Genomic DNA, 23,009 nt, shown 5'->3' with positions numbered 1-23,009 from the left:
ACAGCAGCCTCATTATTTATTCAATTCTCTCCCACATCTATTGTGCTCTTTTCATAATCTTTTATCTCCTGTGGGCTGAATTGGAAATAATTTAACAAGAACCAATTTTCAGGTTGTATTATGAGAACTATCAATAGGAAAGAAACCATCTGCCCGCTCACAGACTCATCAAGTAGTCCTTTTAAGAACACAAACAATAGGTTTAATCACTCTATATTTTTTCTTTTGAATTTTTAATATCACATAGTTCAATTATAGAGAACCAGGCAGATCTCAGTCCTGCTGTTCATTTATCTGCAGTAGTAAATTAGGTTGTACTTCGTGCTATATACAAATACGTAATCTCCATGTGTTCTTACTCCAGCTTTTGAGAAGTTTTTTTGTTTCCAGAGTGATCTTTTGTCCTCTATTCCCACATTTTCCACTATTAGAGGATTTCAGTCATGTAGTGCAGCCCTTATATTGCAATGTCCCTCCCAGCAGGCTCTGCCACTCAAGGCTCTTGCTGATGCCCATGTCCTTGGCATTTACGGTCTAGCTTCCATAGATTCCGACAGCCATCCTCTCAATCTGGGACACCGTGGAGAACAGCACGAAGGGCTAACATTTTGAAAATCAATGCCTATTATTCTCATCTGGGTAAGATGAATCCAAACCTCAAGGTGATCAGACTTAACTGTTCTCTTTAGAGTGAGGGTAGACTGGAAAAAAATGTCTTTCTTTATCCATGATGAGTCCCTTGTAGAAACTAGACTCAGGTTATTACTCAGAAAATTAATCTGCCTTATATGCTTCATTTCATTAAATTTTTACTAAGGCAAGTTTTAATCTTGCTAATTTACAGATTATGAAAGTGAGACCACAAGAGGTGAAACAACGCAACCTAGGTTGCCCATCCAGGGAGTAACAGAGCTAAGATGAGAAACAAAGACTGAGACCAACGAATATATTCTCTGTACTGTTTTGCCCTATTTCTCACAAATGAAGAGCTAGCCAAATCTTTAAAAAGTTTTTTTTGATACAAATGTACACTGTATTTTGAAGCATTTTACAATTTATCAGTTGGATATGCTATGACCTTAAGTAAAGAAAAAATAATGCAAGAACTATTAAGAACTGATTCTTAGGGAGAATATGTAAAAATGAACTGTAAAGGAGATAAAGCAAAAGAAAGAAGATAAAAATATTTTTACCACTATGAATAAGATACAGATTAATAAGGAGTCACATCCATGACTCTTTGGGTCTGAAACATTGCTGGTCAATTGCTATTGAAAGTCAGATCATTTGTTGACGATACCTTTCAGCCCACAAGAAAGATTACATTGACAACGACTGCTTTTGGGACACAGAGTAAAATTAACTTCTAGGTTATCCCCGTCAAGGACCATTAAGTCCTGAACTATGAGGGACACTGTGAACAAGTCATATTTTAACCTCTCATGAGCACACGGCCAGCAGGTTTCGCCCCCCTCTCCTCCCTTCAACAAATCTGACCTTCACGGAAATTTATGTGAAAATGAAAAGGGAGAAGAAAGCTGTGGCCCTGCCAAATTCTGACGATGTTACTCATTTTAATTACTGGTATTTGGAAATTAAATGGCCTAGGGCTTGTTCGGCAATTTGTTTCAGGAAAAAAGTGATTTAAGCAAGCCACAGAATCCCAGCATCTTTTTACAGCAGGTGTTGAACAAGGCGTTCATTTTTCTTTTTACAGTGTCCTTGTAAGCATAATAACAATTAGGAAGCAAGGCCTTCACATGGAAACCTCAGGCTCGTTCTGACATTCTTCCTTCAGCTACTTCATTGCTTACAGTTTCCTCAGCCAGCTTTGCAAATGCCTGCACTTCAAAATTTCCTTTAAATAATGTCACACTTCGGAGACTTTTTTTGTAGAGGTAGAGATTTTAAAGGATAATATGAAGAGTACTTTAAAGTTGATTTGACTTCTTTTCCTATCCTCAAGTTCTATTCTCTAGCTCTGGGTTTAAAATGCCATTAATACAATAAATTGAGGCAGTTTAAAAGAAAAGGAGGGGGCTATAAATGAAATCTGATTTAAATACATGTTTCTATCCATTGAAATTGGTCACGCTTGGATTATATTTTAAAAATAGCTTTTTTAAAACTTAGAAAGTTACATGTGAAATACCTGCAAACACTGATTGGTTTCCTTTTTACCTTTTAATCAACTTTTCTCATTAATTCTAAAAAGTTGCTCAATCGAACTCAAATTACTGGCATTTTTTTTTTTACTATCTTGTTTGGTTTAAGATCTGCTCATAAACAATTATATATTTCTGAAAAGAAACATGAGCATGAGCTAAAACAGAATCTCATCTTTTAATACTAGCATATATTCATGCATAGTAACTCTCAAGATGAAAATAGTTTACCTTTGAGCACACAGTGTAAGTGGCATAGTGTAACTATTAGATATACTGTAACTCATATGTTATATCATCTTATATAAAATTAAAAAAAGAGTGGTTGCTAGCCAGGAAAAAGTATTAAAACAATATGGCATCCAGTCAGGTGGTAAGGAGTTTAGCTGAATTGCATCATGTGGAAGAGACTCAATACTATAAGAAAGGGCTCCTATGTCCTGGCCTTGATTTTTATGATCACAAATTGAAATTATTGTCCCAAATCTCAATCCTTTAGTTGTGTCCTTGCAGCTATAAAATCAGAAATAAAGATAATTAAAATCGAAACCACAGTAATATTACTTTGTATTAAATATAGAATTACCTTTTGCCAGTTAAATGATGATTTCCGTATGTTTTCTTTTAAAGATGCTTAACACATTTAAAAGAATCTGATGTATTGGAGAATCTAACATGTAAATCGATTTCAATTTGAAATGGGTAATTAATGTTAGACTTTGACTTGAAAGGTATAAGAGAATCTTATCGAGTTTATAACAGTGTTTAAATGTATAAGTGGTCCTGATTTACTATATTAATATTTCTGCTCTATTAGATTACTTAAGTGAACAGGAAGATTTAATTTTTGGGGGTTGTAGCATTGTCCAGGGAGGCTTATGAAGAACTTGTAAGAATCAGACATATTAAATTTGTAAATGTAGATTATGATTCCTAAGGGAACTTAAGTACATTTGAGGTTAGTTGTTTAGGGTAATTCAATCTATTAAATGTAAGCTAGTGAGCATCAATCAACAAATAAATAGAAATTATTATTTTAAATTTTATATTAAAAGCCCTAGATCTGTAATCAGTATAAGATTTGTAATTGAACTTAAATGCTTGAGAAAATCTGGGTTCTTAATCTTGTAACTTTATCAAAATATTCATTAAAGCATATGCAGCAGCAAAAAATGTTCTTTTGGGAACAATAAAAAACACCCTCAGACATTTTAAAAGCTCAGTAAAATAAGATTTTCTGATGAGCATTGATTTTTATATTCATAATTACTTTGCAAGTTTTATAACCATATGGGCAATATCTGAAAATTTCCTATAACCTCTCCCTTTACTCCAAATGAGGACATAAGAGATATTCATTGTAGATATTTGTTGAGACTGAAATTAGTCAAATAATAAGATGATAGTTATCATTTTTTATAGTGTGTGAGGAAGTTTAGTTGAAGTTTAGTTGAAGTTTAGTTGAAGAGTTGTGTTTGTTGAAAATTATATTTGAAATATAATTGACAACTGAAATTTTTCATGTAGGAGTCTTATAAAAAGGGACATATACAAGATAGCTAAGAGCCCTGAAGGTAATTCCCCCTCCTAATCATTCTGAAATTTTGAGTAATATGAAATTATAAAATTAAAGGAGAGGAGGGGACATGGAATGGGAAGAGAAGGAAGTTTTGCCTGGGATGGCAAATTAGAGTAAATATTCCGTGAAGCTTTTTTTAACTTGGATATACCTTAATGCCAAAGAAGGAGATGGGACAACAGCACTATGAAGTGGATGCTGAGGACACTGAAGAACTGAAAAGTTAAGTAACCTGCCCAAAGTCACCTAGTTAGTAAGACACAACACTGGGACTCAAACTGAGGCAGCCTAAACTTGTCTAACTCAATATGTTATTGATAAAGGATTTATTGAATAATTACTATGGAGAAAGTGGCAGGTGGCAGCAAACTCTCTGAAGAAAAGTAAAGCAGGCTATGGGATATAGAGAGTGGGGAGAAACATTTAGATATGTTGGTCATGGAAGACCTCGCTGAGGAGATGAGTGGATACCTGAAAGAAGATAGAGAGGGCCACATGAAGATCAGGTGTAACATGTGCAGGTAGATAGATCTACAGTCCAATATCCCTAAATTAGGAGCAAGCAGAGTTTCAGAAAATTGCAAGGAAGCTAGTGAAGCTAAGGGAAAGTGAACAGTCACTGAATGGAAAATGAAGTCTCTGAGATGGCCAGAGACCAAATCACACTAAATTTATAGGCCATAATTTAACATTTTATTCTAAAATAGTGATGGCATTTATAGCTACTAGCTTGTGACTGTATATTTTAAGGAAAGTATATGACATTTTTAGCCAGTCTATAAATATCTAAAGAAGAGTAGAACAGGAGTCAATACCATGTGAGGACAGGGAATGTGTATTAGGAGTTGTGACAGCAGAGCTGGAGCTCTTGGCAGAATTTGAACAAATTATATTTACTGAGAAAATTGAAGTCAATGATGGGAAATTGTCATTTTAGAAATAAAATTAATGATTCATTTGTAGCATAAATTGTATTTTATCATAAATAATTGAAAGTTATAAAGTGAATTGTTTAAAAGCTGGTTTCAACAGAAACTACTCATCTATAAATATAATAATGAAGTACTATTAAAATTGCTTTCTTTACTACTGTTAATTAAAATCACCTCCAAAATTCCATTTATCTACCATTTTTTATTATTCTTTCTGTGTGTTTCTAGGCTTCACCCTCTCACAATAGTCTAGACTTTCTCACAAACTGAACATGTAGAATTTTCCTTCCATTGGTCCTCAATTGTGGGCTATTTTTATTCCTAAAAATTGTTTGTCACAATGACTGGGAATAGGGTCATTAGAGGGCAAGGGCTTGGCTGCTACATGTCCTGCCCAATAAGGGACAGTCCCTCACAATGGATTGTTTTTCTCCAAATGACAATACTACCCTAGTTGAAAGCACTATACACATTTGAGACTCCTTTTAACTTATTAAGAAATATGGATTTTGTACCTAATGTATTTATAGAGATGTATATTTTCTGCCTAACATTTTAATAATTTTAATAATTTTCCCACAGCCCATTTGAAGCTGCCTCACATCAGTAGCTTCCTTTCATTTTCTATCCCATTAGTTAGAAAATGAAGTGGGTTTTCTATACTAGATTATAAGGATAATATTATGGAAGTATTTGTTTGATCTAATTTAAAAGCCATTTTTATGTACACATATATTAAACAGCTCCATATAGGTAAATCTATTGTATTTGAAAAGGTCAAGAAAATATTTACAATGTGATTCCATCACAGGCAATATGTTTTTATCAAAAATGAAGGATTCAGGCACATTGGTTAAATATGTATGACCGTTTGTTTTCTAATGGCTGGAGTTCTGTACTTTTTCTGCCTGATTGATTAGTAGTTGGAACAGATTGGCAGGTAGGAAATGAATGATTAGATAAATTCTATATAGAGATTAATCTTCAACATCCTCCAGCATTTAACCATTAACATAATTAGCCAACATGGCTTCTTCAGGTTTTATAACTTATAGGGCAATAATCAGTACCATTTCACTTATTAACATGCAGAAGAATAAGTCATGAGTATATTTTCCTGACCTTGATTTTTTTTCTTTCACAAGTTTCCAATGGCAGACAAAGTAATTTATAGAGAAACATTTCATGCCAAGGGAAGAAGCAAGGTTGAAATGTAGCTAAATATAGTCTCATTTGGTAGATGATCTCAGTAGCACCTTTAATTTGTTTGGGGTTTTATATTTTAGAAAGCATTTTTACCCACATTGCCTCCATTGCTTCTCACTATAGCCCTGTAAATTAGGCAGGGCAATTACTATTGCTACTAAACATTATTTCGAAGAGGTGATGTATAACAAATGCATGAACAGGTTAAGAGATTTCTAGAGGATACTTGGCTGATCAAGGTGAGCTTGAAATAACATTTTTTGATTCCCAACTCATTCTCTCTGTGCTTTTTAATTTCATCATTGAAAGAAAGAAAACGGTGAGGAAACCGCATACTTTATATATTTGGATACAATCTGGATGAGATTGTATGTACCCAAAACTATAGATTACTAGTAATATACCTGAGTGAGTGAAAACCATTTAAATAAATGTTTTCACTTTTCTTTCACCATTTAATACCTTACATTCTGTCTTAAATAGAAACAAAAACCTGTTTGGACATATTTCAGAAAATACAAAGTACCCTTTTTTTTTATTCTAAGGAGATTTAAAAATTAAAAGCCATGAAAATGGTTAATGATTTCAGATAGGTTGTAAAATTCAACTAAAAGGCCAGAAATAGCCTATAGGTCTTTTTGTATGAAAAGGAAAGGTCTGCGGGAAAGATGGCCTCACATTCAGTTTGATTCAGTCAATTCATTAAACGACAGAGAAACAAAACAAAGTTGCGCAAATTTTTCCCCCAATTGATGGTGGGTGTCTTTTTTTCTTTCTTTATTTTTTCAGCTGGTGGTTTGTTTGGCATCCTAGTAATCCTAGTAGACCTATCAGATATAAATACACAGTTCAACTAAAGCTATTTATTAGTCACAGGTACTCCATTTCAGAATACCATGCTTAATTTTTTTAGTTAAGGAAATTAATGTAGCCCTTGAAAATGAATATTAGTTTCTAAGTGTAGGACTCAATATATAAACAAACAAAATTTAAGTTTTAAAGAAGTATATAAAGAGTGTACCTATATATTTGAGGAATGAAGACACAGCAAAAGGGCAAGGACAGGTAGAATTTTAAGAATGAGCAACTTACAATGATGTTTAATTTTTCTGAACATTAAAACATGGGTTTTATGAGCAATAAAATTTCAAAAGAGGGCATTACCCAGGGAAATTATTGACCATGTGAAGTTAATGGACCTCTTCCTTGCCTTGGGCTATGAAACCTTTTAGCTAGTCATCCATCAATCTTGGAAAATGCCTATACCAGGATCATTAACGTGTAAGAAAGTTGAGAAAAGAGTGATGTAGGAATAAAAAAGATACAAAAAGGGTAGGAAGTTTACATCTAAGGAGTCATCGCCAGGAATTACAGAAATGCTCCATCAAGCTAGTATATTCCCTCTCTCTCTCCCTTTCTATATATATATTCATTTTTATAACTTTTTTCCTTTATAACTTTGAGATCTGTACAAATCAGAAAAAATTACTCAAAGAAAAATAACTCTTAACATCACTTTACCGAAATACAAATTAAATTATTTAGACTAAATTAGTCTTAAGAAATGTTCAGACATTTGGCAGAGCAGGGAAAGGGGAGGTAGGAAGTGATGCAAGGAGAGGAGGAGAACTTGGGGGAAAAATGTGGCTCTTGGTAAAGAGGGAAGCAGCAAGCTAGGGTGCACACTCTAGCCAGCATCAGATCAGAGTTTGTTCTCCATCATTGTGTTGTTGAGACAGCGTGATGTAACAATAGGAACTGAAGGGGCTAATCTTACCTTGCCTGCTACATTTTTCTGGGTCGCAATGATCTGTGTTTATTTTTAATAAGTGATTAAGTATTCTACTTTAATAAGCCATTTTGGGAGCATAAAAATGCATGACACCACCATTTTCAATCATTTACACAGGTCTGCCTGAAAATTACAAATGGCATTCAGAACACCTCCCCTTTTTTTTGAATTAGGAAACATTTAAAAGTTTTATTCATAAAAATAATCAAAATAGCAAAAGTAGATTTACAAAGCCACATATTAATAACAAAACAGAAAAGAAACAAAATATTCCAGAGACATCTTGAAATGTTTCAAAGGAATACAAAGCAGGCAAAAAATCTACGGTTAAACTGTGGTTGCACAACCGGTTATACTCATTCCTGCATTTTCTCAAAAAGTTCATCTTATATTTGTCTTTCTCTTTTCCAACTTGTCAAGATTTGGCATTCCGTTCAAGAATTTTTTCCCGATCTTTGTCCAGTTTTAGACTGGTGATAACCACCTTGCTTGGATGAATGCTCACATGGACAGTTGTGCCATTAGCCTTCTCACATTGTACCTGCTCAATGCAAATGATATATTTATTTCTGTACATCTTAACTACCTTGCCTATTTGCTGACCTTTGTAGTGTCCTTGAACCACCTGGAACTCGTCATCCTTGTGGATGGACATGGAGAGCACTTTGTACTTCTGCTGCAGCTCCTTGGAGAACGGGGACTTGATCTTCCAGTGCACGTGCGAGGGGGCATTGAAGTGGCCTTTGCGGATTTTGCTGTGGTCTGAGGTCATGAAGGGGTTGAACTTTATGGTGACCATCTGGCGCTGGAAGTGCTCAGATGATCCAGAATACTTCTTAGAGTATTTATTTCCCATGTTTTATATCTAATGTTTTATGTTGAATGGAAAAAATTAACCTAATAAGAATTATTATTGAATTGCAAAACTAAAATACAAAATAACTGCATTTTAGTTTTGCAATATAATTTATAATAATAATAATAATAATAATAATAATAATAATAATTCTTATTAGGTTATAGTCTGAACAAATATTTTTTATTTTTATTGAGAAAAAGCCAAAAAAAGAGGAAGGCTCATTTAAAGCAAAAATAACAGTTTTTATTGTCATTTACAATAGGCGTATGATAGTGCCAAAAAATACAAAAACATATAAAACATGATACTTGCCCTCAGGCAGCTCAGAATATGTTTTTGTAGAAATGATTTACATCCATAAAATAATGATGGTGTGCTAATATTGGGAATGCATGATATACTATAGAAATTGAAAGTACAGGGAGGTGAGTGAAGACAGAGGAGATGGTGCTTGTGTTGCCCTGGATGATGAGAGGAATTTGAGTCTCTAGAGGAAGGAGAAGGTATTCTAATAAAGGGCCAGGATGAACAAAGGAGATAGTATGGACACCTGACTGACCAGCGCCAATTGTGTGTGTAGAAAAGTAAAAAGAAGTAAGGTTAGAAAGGTACGTCTAGGCAATATGAATTAGTTGAAAGAGTACATGACAGTGCTTAGAACCCTGCAACCAGAAGTCATGCCCAGAGTGCCAAATACAGGTTGGTTGTGATGTTTTGACAGTCATTGCCCACCCTGAGCCTCAGTTTTCCCATCTGTAAAATATACGTTTGTTGAAGATTAAATAAAAACATGTGAGCTTGTAAATGTCTGCACAAGTATCATGATTATGGAAAACTGGCATTAGAGCAGAAGTACTGAGACTCTATGTGGTGAGACATTTGTTGAGGTGGAAAGCAGCATAATTACAGTGGCCCTTAACAAATTACTCCTGTTGATGATAGTCAAGACAAACTGGCTAGATGAAGACTAAACTCAGGAAAGCTAATCATGAAACTACTACAGAAATCTCAGGTTGACATATGAAATTATGGATTATGGCAATAGGAAAGGAATAAAGGAGAGTTTGACTAAGTTCTGGAATATTTGCCATCATTTTGGATTTCATTATGGATGTTTTAGTAGCATATGAAATCTGCCATGTGCAAAGAGCCACACTTAAAGGTAGATAAATAGGTACCCTCTCTGGTATTATAAATTGATGATACTATTCTATTCTTAAATTATCGGTAATAATTCAAATTAAGTAAATGGCTTTCATTGAGTTGTACATACAAGATGTAATGATAGGCACTAACTTGCACAAAATACAGGGAAGATATATTTTCCAGTCTCGAGGTAAGCAGTAAGCACTTAGTTTATATAAATACACACTCATACGCACACAATGTGAATAGTATTGACAGCTGCAAAGTCTAGTAGTAAATATGAGAGACAAAATTCTCAATCAGATGGGAAACATTAAATGGTATGGTATAATACACATATTAGTTTTATCCATGAATAATTTCCTTTTATTTTGTTGAACAAACAGCTGAAATCATTTCACTTGTCATCAGTGGTCGACCAGTACATCAATTATTGTCCAATGAAATTAAAGAATGCAGTGATCATCTGTCTTTGTGGAAATACACTTTTGTGAAGAATGCTTAAAGTAATACCCAATTTAAAAATGAGTAATGAAATCACTCTAGATGTATAAGAGCAACTAGCTACATTAGAGAATATTTATGTTCTAATTTCCATTTAGCACTCCTGACTCGGGTCGCTAGTAGTAAAGTACAATGGATAATTATGGTACATTTTGGGGTTTTGAGTCTTACAAAAAACATCAGACTTGGAATCAGAAGACTTGTGTTCAAGTCCTGACTCTACAACTTACTGGCTCTGCGACTGTCTGTGGTTGAGAGTTTTGTTTCCCACAAAGCAAATATTATAAGAGTTCTGAGTTTGCTTCATAAAGACTACACATACCCATGAAATATCTCTCATTCTCCTTTTGCCAAATTTCTAGGTATTTACCCCAATTTTCTGCCAAAGCAGATTCCATAGACGAATAGGGGCAGAAGTATTGTACAAAATAACTTCAACGAGGAATCCAATGTCTTAGAAATTTTCTTTGGCAAAGGTCACCGGTGATCTACAATTCTTTTTAGATAAAGCTACCTGTAGCATCTCTGAATAGACATATCCAAATGGACAACAGATATATGAAAAGATGCTCAACATCACTAATATTAGGAAAATGCAAACCAAAACTGTAATGAGATATCATCTCCACATTTTAGAATAGCTGTTATCAAAAAACAAGAGATAATATGTTCTGGTGAGGATGTGGAGAAAAGCGAACCTTTATGCACTGCTTATGGGAATGTAAATTGGGCAGCCACTATGGAAAACAGTGTAGAACATCTTCAAAAAAATTAAATGTCAAACTACTGTATGATCCATACACTTTTGGGTATATGACCAAAGGAAATAAAATCAATATCTCGAAGAGATATCTGCACTCTTATGCTTATTGCAGCATTATTCACAATAGTCAAGATATGGAAACAAGTGAATGGATTTTTTTTTAAATGTGATATGCACACACACACAATGGGATTTTTTCCATTGTTATTTGAGAGAAGGAAATCCTGCCATTTGTGACAATATAGATGAACCTGGAAGACATTATGCTAAGTGAAATAAGCTAGATGCAGAAAGGCAAATACTACATGATCTTATTCATTTGTATAGTCTAAAAAAAGTCAAACTCACAGAAGTAGAGAATAGAATGGTGGCTTCCAAGAGCTAGAGGGTGGAGGAAATGGGGCGATATTGGTCAATGGGTACAAACTTACAGTTATAAAATGTAGACGCTCTGGGGATCTAATGTACAGCATGGTCACTGTATTGTATACTTGAAATTTGCTAAGAGAGTAGATCTTAAGTGTTTTCACCATACACAAAAAAATGATATTTATGTGAGGTGATAGATATGCTAATTAGCTTTATTGTAATAATCATTTCACAAAATATACATGTATCAAATCATCAAGTTGTACACCTTGAATATATAAAATTTTATTTTAAATTATACCTCAATAAGGGTTTCTTAAGTTTCTTTAAAAAATTAGCTATGGAGAGAAGACATATATAAGGCCTATAGATATTTTAAAAATTAAATCTGAGCAATGCTATCAGGCCATTCCTTTCCTATCTAATTGAAAGAAAAGTAGGTAAACAAAACAAAACAAAACTTCTTCGATTCTTCTGAGAATTGGTAATTATTATAGTAAAAAAAGATTGTAAAAGGAAAGGGCATTGAGTACACAAAACTTACAAGTTATTTAAAGTTATGTTCTTTTAGTAACAAGGATTCCTAACTTGATGTTTTTCCTTTTTTTAGTCTTTTTAAAACATTCCCTTTTATGTTTAGTTACAGTGCTCATTTTCAGTTCTTACTTTTTACAGACTACTTGCAACATCATATCTTGCTTATATAATTCGCAATTCCTACCACTGTCTTTAAATTGCACTTAAAACATGAATGTTCACCTTTATCCAACCTGCAAGCAGTTTAGATATACAGACACACAACAGTAATGAAAGAGCAATCTTTCTATCATATCAGTTTGTCCATTTGCCTTAAATGAATGTAAATGTGGGTTATAGATAAAACTGTCACCTTTCTGATAATGGTTGCCCTGCTTATGAGATAACACAGAAAAAGTTACATTAAAATAGGTGCAAGTTCAAAATTTATCTCATTAAAGAGAAAACACTGTAGGCCGATGCTTTGACTGGATCATTTATAAAGAGTATGACTTAGTGAGAGAGAAATCCTGTCATACTTGCCTCCTATATTACACATTGCCATTCTGTCAAGTCAAATCTAATATAAATGAATCACATTAATCAGAAAATGTGAATTTTTACATGATGAGTTAAAGGGGCATGCCATTTTCAATTAGATTAGTGATCTAAAATTAGCTACTGACACAAGCAAGCATACATGGTCAATTTGCCTGCCTGAAACCAAAAATTAAATAAGACATACTGGATAATAGATAGCTGTAGAGGAGACATGCAGCTGTAATTCACTCATGTTGCTCAGTTGATATCACAAACCACCAAAGAATATTTAATCTTGTGTTCATTTTAAGATAGTGGATTTAACTCAAGAAAATACTTGGATCAATTGTCCATTGATTTGGTTCTTTGAATACTTGGGGGTGAGTATAAGAGAGGACATTTGCTCCTGTTTCAATAGAGAAGCAAATTAAGATGGCGAAGGAGAATGGTTCATTGGCAGATTAATAGCTCATTTTTGATAAATTAGTACTTTCGAAATGGAGAAACATCTTTATACAACCACACTTAAGCTCTCTGTGCTTATTTTGTTCAATTTCACATCGTAAATAATATACCCACTTCACCCTTCTCACAGGTTGTTGTCAGTCTTGGTGAAAATAATGTACATAAATGGGCTTTCAAGAATTAAAAATGTTTTTCATGTTGTTACTACTATTATTATTTTTTCAAAATATTATTAAGGGTCATTTTGTAAGTTTATTTTGTAAATTGTGTATATGTATATTTGCACATTTTGTACATTTGGTGAGGCAAGAATGCATAATTAACAAAGTCATATAGCAGGGTTTATGTTATTTGTTCCAATATGAATAACAATTGTTTACCAAATTAAGGTTGATCTCAGTCTCTAGAGGTAAAATGCAAGAGGCAGGAAGTTAGGGAAAAATTTGGCTCTTTTTTAAAGGCAATTTTTAGAGCAATTTTAGGTTTACACACTCGATTGAGAGGAAGGTATAGATTTACAGTATATCCTCTGTACCCACATATGCATGGGCTCCCTATTATCAATATCACTTACCAGAATGGCACATTTTTTTAAACAAGGATGAACCTACATTGACACATCATTATCACCCACAGTCCATAGTTTATCTTAGTGCAACTCTTGGTGTTACACATGCTATGGGTCTGGACAAAGGTATAATGACACGTGATCATTGTATATCATAGAGTATTTTCATTGCCTTAAAAATCCTCTCTGCCCTGCTATTCTTCCCTTCCCCAAGTCCTCAGCAACCACTAATCTTTTTATTATCTTCATAGTTTTGCCTTTTCAAGAATGTCTTACAATTGTCATCATACAGTATGATTTGCTTCTTTCACTTAGCAATATGCATTTGAGTTTTCTCCATGTCTCTCTCATGGTTTGTAGTTCATATATTTTTAGTGCTGAATAATATTCCATTGTACCACAGTTTATGTATGTATTCACCTGCTGAGGAAGATCTTGGTTACTTCCAAGTTTTTGCAATTATGAATCAAGCTGCTATAAATATCTGTGTACAAGTTTTGTGTGAACATAAGTTTTCAACTCCTTTGGGTAAATACCAAGGATCACAACTCCTGAATTGTATGTTAATAGGTTTAGTTTTTTAAGAAACCACCAAAGTGTCTTTCAAAGTGGCTGTGGCATTTTGGATTCCCACCAGCAGTGAATAACAGTTTCTGCTGCTCTACATCCTCACAAGCATTTGATGTTCTCAGTGAATATGACTCATTTTTATAATGATTTAACAGGCTTTTAGTTAAAAGTTACAAATAAGTACAATTGATATTGCAAGGTCTTTGACATACTATTCTTAAGTGGTACACATAATCTCCCATGTTACCTCACACATATACATACAAATATTTTATAAGAGAATTGACACAGGTCAGCAAATTTGCTACAAATTTGAATGTATTTCAAATTTATTTTGTTTTTTAATTGATCTCTATACTTTTGAGGGAAGCCTACTGGATCACTAACAATACAACACAAAGAATACAGCAATTCTTCATCAGAGAAATGCAAATTAAAACCACAATGAGATATCACCTCACACTTGTTAGATGGGCTATCATCAGTAAATCAACAAACAATTGTTGGCAAGGATGTAGAGAAAAGAGAATCCTCGTACACCATTGGTGGGATTGCGAATTGGTATAGCCACAATGGAAAACAGTCTGGAGGTTCCTCAAAAACTTAAAATCAGAACTACCTTTTGATCCAGCAGTTGTGCTTCTGGGTATTTATCCAAAGAAAACCAAAACACTAGTTGGTAAACATCTCTGCACCCCTATTTTCATGGCAGTGCTATTCACAATAGCCCAAGAACCTAAGTGCACATCAATAGCCAACTGGATAAAGAAGTTATGGTTCATATATACAACGGAATATTACTTAGCCATAAAAAATGAAATCTTACCATTCGCAACAACATGGATGGACCTAGAGAACATTGTATTGAGTGAAATAAGTCAGACAAAGATAAATACCATATAATTTCATTTATACATGGAATCTAAGGAACAAACTAAGCAAAAATTGGCTCACAAATATAGAGGGAAATCTGCTGATGGACAGAGAGGATGGGGGTTGTAGGGCTGGGTGAAAAGGGTGAAGGGATGAAGAAATGCAAATTAGTAGTTACAAAGCAGTCACAGGGATGTAAAGTACAGCATGGGGAATATAGTCAATATTATTGTAATGGTGTGTGTAGTGCCAGATGGGTGCTAGAGTAATTGAGGGGATCACTTCATAAATTATATAAATGTCAAAAAAGAATGCAGCAATTCAGAAAGAGGCAACAGATTTGAATTATTACTTCACAAAAAAGGGATACCCAAATGGGTAATAAGCACATGTAAAAATTTTCAACATTACTCCTCAGAGAAATGCAAATTACCCTTATTGAGATACTATTAAACACCTACCTAAAGTTAAAGACACTGACAACACCCAGTATTGTCAATAATGTGAAACAACTAGAACTCTCATACATTTCTGCCAGAAGTATAAATTGAAACAAACACTCTGGAAAAACATTTGCCAGTATCTACTGAAACTAACCATATTGTTGACCTTATGACCTAGCAATTTTACTCTTAGATTTATACCCAAGGAAATGAATGCAAAAGTCATTTTGAGAATGTTCTTAGCAACTTTATTCACATCATATGAGAATATTCTTAGCAACTTTATTCACAATAGCCTCAAACTAGAAACAACTCGAATGTCTGTCAACAACTCTCGATGCCAGCCAAGTTACCGGAAATTAAAGAATGTTATGATGGAAATGCATCCTCTAATTCCAGACAGGTGGCCAGTCAGGTAGACAGAGTTGACAGGGGAGACAATCATGAAGTTGACAAGATGGTGGAAGATGCAGTGGGAATATAAATCGATCAAGAAGCAGGGGCCTCAAACAGAGTTTTGACTGACAATTTGATAGTTAATCAACCAGTGTAAGCTTACCTATTTGTGTCAAATCATGTACATTATCCACTAATAATTAGATCATCATAGTGAAGATATGTTTGCTATATGCAAAGAAGTTGGTTGTGATTTTTAGAAAAGTATTTCACAAGAACGGTTGTAAACAAATCTACTTCGCAGGTATACCTTTGAATAAAAAACCTTTTATTGACTCTTTTCAAAAAAAATACTCACCAACAGTAAAATGATAAACAAATATTGGTATATTTATTCAGTGGAATACTACTCTGCAATAAAAAAGAATGAACTACTGCTACACTCAACAACATGGATTTCTATCATGGACATAATGATGAGCCAAAAAGCCCAGCCGCAAAAAGAGTAGATTCCATTTATATGAATTTTGGTAATGGTATATGATTTCATTTCTCTGAGTTTCAAAAGTGGGTAAATAAAATGCTTGGTGATAGAAGAAGAGTGATTCTCTCTGGAAGTATGGTATAAGTGGCAAGGTCATGAGGAAACCCTCCGGGGTATTGAAAATGTTCCTTATCTTGATCTGACTGGTTGTTACCCTGGTGTGTGTGTGTGAAAGTTCACAGAGTTGTAAATTTAAGATTTGTGTGCTTTACCATATGTATCTTACACCTTAATAAAACTTTTTAAAAGAATAAACACATCTTTAAAATCACATATTTAAAGAAAAAGTTAATTTCTGACAAAGTAAAAATATACTAACAAAGAACTGAATTTTCCAGCAATATCACTGAGCCATACTTTAAAAAATGTCAAAGCAATAGTCAAAAAGATAAGACAGTATGGTTTTTAAAACTCTGCCAGTATGATTGCTCCATCTTGACACATATTTTCCCACACAAAGCTTTTTCAATTCAGATAGGCTTGCCAACTCTTTCTGATGTCCTTGAACAGTTCGGTTCCCATGCAACATCATTTGAAAAATGTCTTCATGTACATTTTTTTTGGTGAGTATATTGGTTTCTCTCCAAATGTCTTTTAATGTGTGTATGCTGTATTCAATTAAGTAAACCTGTGTGACTATTTGCAGGATTAATGAATAGAAAAAGAGAGCTATAAACAGACCTACAAGGTGGAGAATCCTCTTTTTACATTGGATACCTGATGCAATTAGGACAGAGTTATCTGAAAACTGGCTAATGCCTAAAAGCTCAATAAGGAAGAATAATTTGTAGGTGGTGCTGTTTGCCTTCATATATATTGTTGTACCAACTATGTCTTGAAAAATCAAAACAATGCATACTGATCTTTTTAACGTATAGGCCATTCCTCGAGTTCCACAATAAAATAGATTGTCAAGAGATTAACCTTCTGGCTCTGATAGCACTGGGGAACAATATCATGACAAAATAAAGGCAAGAGTCCTTCCAAGTACTGAATGTTTATGAGCAGGGCTCCTTATTTTACTCATTCCATTCATTCATTATGTTTAGAATTCTGTTAAGGAATTTCTTCTAAGAAAGGGATTTATGTACTTCACATAGCTTATTCTTTTTCATTACCAACATATTAAGGCCCTATGGCCCAATCTCCAAGTGTTTTAAAATTCGGTCACGCACACAAAATTTTTAGGCCTAGCACTGCACACCTTGAAAGTAGCAGAGGCTCTTCACACTGTGAATAACCTGTGTTTGGTAGGTCTTGAATGAAGAGGGAAAATCAGTGGATACACTTAACTATGAAGAGAGAGAAAGGAGAGATAAAAAAGAGGATCCTGTTCTAGTGATATGCACTTTTAATCATAAAAAGTCATAGCTTTTTATACTCACCTATTACACCATTGACCTTCCAAAAGAGCCAAGAAGGAGCTAAGATATATTTTATTATGTTATAGGACTGAGAACCCGAGGTTCTGATCAAAATGGCAATGTAGGTAAATGCTATGCTGGCCTCCTCTCACAGACCACATCAAAACTGCAGCTAGCTTACAGAACCACCACCAATGAGAATTGCCTGAATTCTAGCTGAACAGAAGTCTTATAAATAAGGCTATACAGAAGAACTCACATTGAAACTGGTAGGAGGGGTAAAGATGCAAAATGGGCTGGCCCCACATCCATGTGTGGAGGGTGAGAATCGGGAGAGATATCTCAGCTGCGGAGGTGTCCCCGGAGGAGCTTGGGGTCCCAGCCCCACACAAGACCCCCCATCCCAAAGTACCAGTGGTAGGAAGAGAAGTTCTCCACAACTTCTGGTTGTGAAAACCAGTGAAGAGTGTGGCTGAGTGAAACAGAGGGCTGCTGGAATTGAAGACGTTCTTCTTTAGGGGCCCACACATGGACTTACTTGCTGACTGACTCACGTGCTCTGAGCTCCAGCTCTGGGGCAACAGCTCGAAAGGCGTTAGGGACATACAGGGAGAAACTGATTTGTCTGGTTTCAAGATGAGGGCTGGAGGGGTACCTTTTTCCCAGAAAGAAGTGCTGGCAGAGGGCACTGCCCCTTTGTTGAGCCCTCCCCCTTCCTGGGGTGCAGATGTAGGTGGCCACCACATCTGAGTCTCCATCTGGAGACTCAGTTTCCAACCCGGCTAACACCGTTTGCTCTTTCCTGGTGGCTCCTTGAGATGCTGCCCCTCTCAACTTGCTAGCTCACCCAAGCTGCTTCTGGTAGCTTTTCCATACAAACAGCCTGTCTTGGCTCATACTGTGGACCTTCCTAAAACCTCTCAGAGGTTCACAAACCCCAAACAAGCAGCATCTGGCCTCAATGTGCTCTGTACCCCTTGCTAAGTAGCCTAAAGCCTAGCATTAGTGACAGCTGGCCTCATTCCACAGCTTAGCCTCTCCCAGGCACCTCCAAGCTCAGCTCCCATTAAAAGACATCAGGTGACTGAATGGATAAGAAAACAAAACCCTTACATATGCTGCCTATGATAGACTTCCTTTGGATTGAAAAACACACATATTGAAAGTAAAGGGGTGGGAAAAGATATTTCATGAAAATGGAAACAAACAAAAAAGCTGGGGTAGCAATACTTATACCAAATGAAATAGACTTTAAAACAAAGACTGTCACAAGAGACAAAGAAAAACCCAGTAATCCCACTTTTGGGTATTTATCCAAAGAAACCTAGAACACTACATTGAAAGGACATGTATATCCATGGTCATTGAAGCATTATTTACAATAGCCAAGATATGGAGGCAACCTGGGTGTTCATCAGTGGATGAGTGGATAAAGAAGAGGTGGTACGTATATACAGTGAAATATTACTCCAAGAATGAATTCTTATTCCCAGAATGAAATATTGCAATCTGTGACAAGAATTGGATGAACCTAGAGGGCATTGTGCTGAGTGGAGTCAGACAGAGAAAGAAAAATGTTATATATGGAATCTAGAGAACAAGATAAATAATCAACAGAAACGAGCTCATAGATACGGAGAGCATTTTGATGGTTGTCATATTGGGGGATAGGAAGAACGGGTGGAGGGGGAGGGAATTAAGAAGTATAAATTGGTAGTTACAAAATAGTCATAGGGATGTAGAGTATAGCATGGGGAATATAGTCAGTATTGTAATAACTATGTATGGTGTCACATGGGTACTGGATTTATTGGGGTGATCACTTCATAAGTTATATAAATGTCTAATCACTGTGTTGTACACTTGAAACTAATATTATATGTCAACTATAATTGAAAAAAATAAAAACATAAATATTAAAAGAAAAGATTAAGAACCTGAAACACAAGTAAAGAAGTGTTTAGCTAAAATGAACATGTAAATCGAGTCCCCCAAAACCTTGAGCTCTTTACCTCTAAGCCCTGCTCAAACACTATTCTGGGGAGCTTTACCTTTGGTTGTAGGCAGAATTAGATTTTAATTTCTATGTTTCAAAGTTTATAGTAAACTTTGGTCTACAGTAAAACTCTTTCTTCTAACTCAGTCTCTCAGCCACACTATTTATCCTCTCAGAGGCAGTGTTAACAGTTTCTTGGAGACCTTTCCAGAGATATTTAATACTTATGTGAAACAATACACAAATACACATACAAACATATATATACACACAAAGATTTTCAACTTTTACACAAATGGTAGCATACTTTACATATTACTCTGTACCCTGCTTATTTGATCTGTGTAAATATCATGGATATGTACATAGATGGTCTTCTTCACTGCCTTGTTGAGGCAGATACTGCCTACAAGTCACCTAGTTCTGACCCCAAAACCACTTGATAAAAATTTAGGGCACCAAAGGCCACTTCTTTGCCCCTATATATTCCTTGGTTAACTCCTGACCAATAAGCCTGTTTTCTTCTTTGATATCTTTACCCTCTTACCATTCTATGTTTTCTTCTCCTGATTTTTTAACTCAGGGGTCCCCAACCCCCTGACTGTGGACCAGTACCAGTCTGTGGCCTTTTAGGAGCTGGGCAGCACAGCAGGAGGTGAGCGGAGGACAGGCAAGCAAAGCTTCATTGGTATTTCCAGCCGCTCTCCAGCACTAGCATCACCACCTCAGCTCCACTTCAGATAATCAGGCATTAGATTCTCATAGGCACATCGGTCACTGGTGCCAAAATGGTTGGAGACCGCTGCTCTAACTATTGACCTCATTCAGCTGTGGACCATATTGCAAACTTGATTCCATTGTTAACAAACTTATCCATCTTAAGTTGTCAGGGGAATAAAGCTCTCTTCTTGCCTTAACTATAACTAGCTCCTTCCTCAGACCCCTACTTCCTTCCCTTAAGCTCATTTTATTAGAGGCTGCCAGGTCTTCCACACAGTGAGCCATGAATCTAAGAAGTGAGTTGGCATTTCAATGTATTATTAATGTTGCTTCCAAATGTTATTTTCTCATCCTCTCATAAATCTTATTCTCCTTGGAGATTCACGACAATAAGTATTTTACCTTCAGTCTCTTTTAATTGTGGCCAATCCACTTGCCACCTGGTTATCTATTCCTTCACCAAAAAACCTGACTCCCAGTCTTCTTCTCCTGGCATAATTCTAGGAGGTTTTAACATTCATAAAGATATTTTATCCAACTTAATGGCTTTGCAATTCCTTTAGGTTCCCATTCAAAAGCTTATGCACTGACTCTTGTCATGGTTTAGAAACTTATCTACTTTAGCATTCCACTTTCTAACACAGCTTCCTACATTTTTTCTTACCACCTTATTCCCACTTGGTAGCTTTACTCTGTTAAAGAAAATTAAAATATCCAAACGTGATGATTCCACAGATTTTTATGCTCTCTAAATTTGGTTGGCTCCCCAGTACATTTTTCCATTCATTTTACTTGGTCTTGGTCAGCTTTCTTTTCCATTTCCCTCAACGACTGTTTCAAAACTTCAAAACTTACCTCGAGTCCTTCCTCTAAATAACTATTGATATCATTCTCAGAAGATGACCTTGCCTTTACATCGGTGGAAAAATTGAGGTCATCAGGGAGGTCTCACTCAATTTCTCTGTAAACATATCTATATTCATTGTTTTTTTGGTTTGTTTGTTTGTTTTACTTTTTTTCTTTTCACTCTAGAAGTCTGCAATGTCCCTAATCAGTTCAAGGCCAACCCATGCTAGTGACCTAACTCAAAATCCTTGTTCTCAGACCTGCCTGTTCTCTGTCAATCATCTCTTTCTCAACATCTTTATTGGATCATCCCCTCAGCTTATAAACACTTGAAAACCTTTTCATTTTAAAACATTCTTACACCTACATCCTATTCAACTACTATCCAGCTTCTCTGTTTCTCTACTTTTAGATCTTTGAAAATGCAGAAAAACTGACTTTCTTTGACTTTTCACCTCAATTTTACTCCTTGAGCTCTGAAATATGCCTTCCTAATTCCTCTACTGAAACAATTTTCCTTAACATACATAATGACCTAACTGCAAAATCTAATATACATTTCCAGTCTTAAGTAACCAGACTTTGCTTTATCTTTGGCACTGCTAAATTGTTTTCTCCTTTCAAAATGTAATCTTTTTTTTCCTTATTATAAAAGCAGTACTTTTTCTTTACTGTCTTAGTCCATTCAGGCTGCTGTAACAAAATAACATAGACTGAGTAGCTTATAAACAACAGAAACTTATTTCTTACAGTTCTAGAGGGTGGAAGTCTCAGATCAAGCACAAGCAGTGTCAGGTGAAGCCTCTCTTCCAGGTTTCAGACTTCTCATTGAATACTTACATGGTGGAAGGGGAGGAGGTTCTCTGAAACCTCTTTTATAATAATCCATTTCATGAAATTTCTGCCCTCAGGTCTTAAACACCTCCCAAAGGCCCCACTTTCTAATACCATCACCATTGGGGGTTAGAATTTTGACATATGAATTTTAGAGGAACACAATGTTCAGACCACAGCAAAGTACAAAAAAAAAAGTCACCTGTAATAACAGTAATTGCTGAAAACTGCTGTTAACATTTGAAGTATATACATATACATACAGATGTAAGCACAGTTCTGTATGGTAGCTTTTACCTGCTTTTTAAATATAACATTATATTGTGAATATTTTTCAATATCCTTAAGTATTTTTTTTAATGCTTATAACTTCTGCATGAGTCTATAAAATGGATAAATGGTCATATATTAGCCATTCCTCTACTGTTGGATATTTGACCTATATTTTAAATCTTTTCTATTATAAATAAAGGTGCTATATGTACCCTTGTACATACGCCTTGACAATTTTCTTGGGATTATTTCTTTAGAATAAATTATTGAAAAAGAATTATTGGTCCAAGGGTATAAATATTTTTTGTTTTCCTGGAAAATGCTGAATTAACTCCAAGAAAAGTTGTAGTGATTCATGTTCTCATATGCAATGAGTCTGTTTTCCTTTTTTTAATGTTAAAACTGTCTACTCTACTTCCATTATAATGTTCTTTGCTCTGTTTCCATGATAATACCCTCTTCTAGTTCTCCTTGTACTTCTCTGACTTTTTTTTGTTTCCCTTTTTGGAGTTTATCATCCTGTAACTACCCTTAACCCACTATCCTTTTCACTCTATTATTCCTGAGGGTTATTTCTTCTACTCCAATAGTTTGAACTTCTACTTTCACTGGGATGAAGATTCCCAAATGCGAAGTACCAGACTTGGTCTCTCTCCTGAATTTTAGAGTCACGTATAGAAGCATCTGTAGGGCATCTCATTTTTGTTATCCTACAAATAACCAGACACTGAACCTGTCTAAATGAT

The 23,009-nt window shown here is 35.1% G+C and overlaps 1 protein-coding gene across 1 annotated transcript; it reads right to left on the bottom strand.

Annotated features, from left to right (window-relative positions):
* Positions 1–8,089: 8,089 nt before the first annotated feature.
* LOC107503634 (60S ribosomal protein L26-like 1) lies at positions 8,090–8,446 on the bottom strand. Its single transcript, XM_036227167.1, has one exon. The coding sequence runs from the start codon at positions 8,444–8,446 to the stop codon at positions 8,090–8,092; it is 357 nt and encodes a 118-aa protein (XP_036083060.1).
* Between the last annotated feature and the right edge of the window lie 14,563 nt (positions 8,447–23,009).

This window comes from Rousettus aegyptiacus, unplaced genomic scaffold (genome assembly GCF_014176215.1).
Source record: "Rousettus aegyptiacus isolate mRouAeg1 unplaced genomic scaffold, mRouAeg1.p scaffold_m13_p_9, whole genome shotgun sequence".
Classification (NCBI taxonomy): domain Eukaryota; kingdom Metazoa; phylum Chordata; class Mammalia; order Chiroptera; family Pteropodidae; genus Rousettus; species Rousettus aegyptiacus.
The sequence above is the reverse complement of the archived record's forward strand: the minus strand, read 5'-3'. Positions and strand labels throughout refer to the sequence as shown.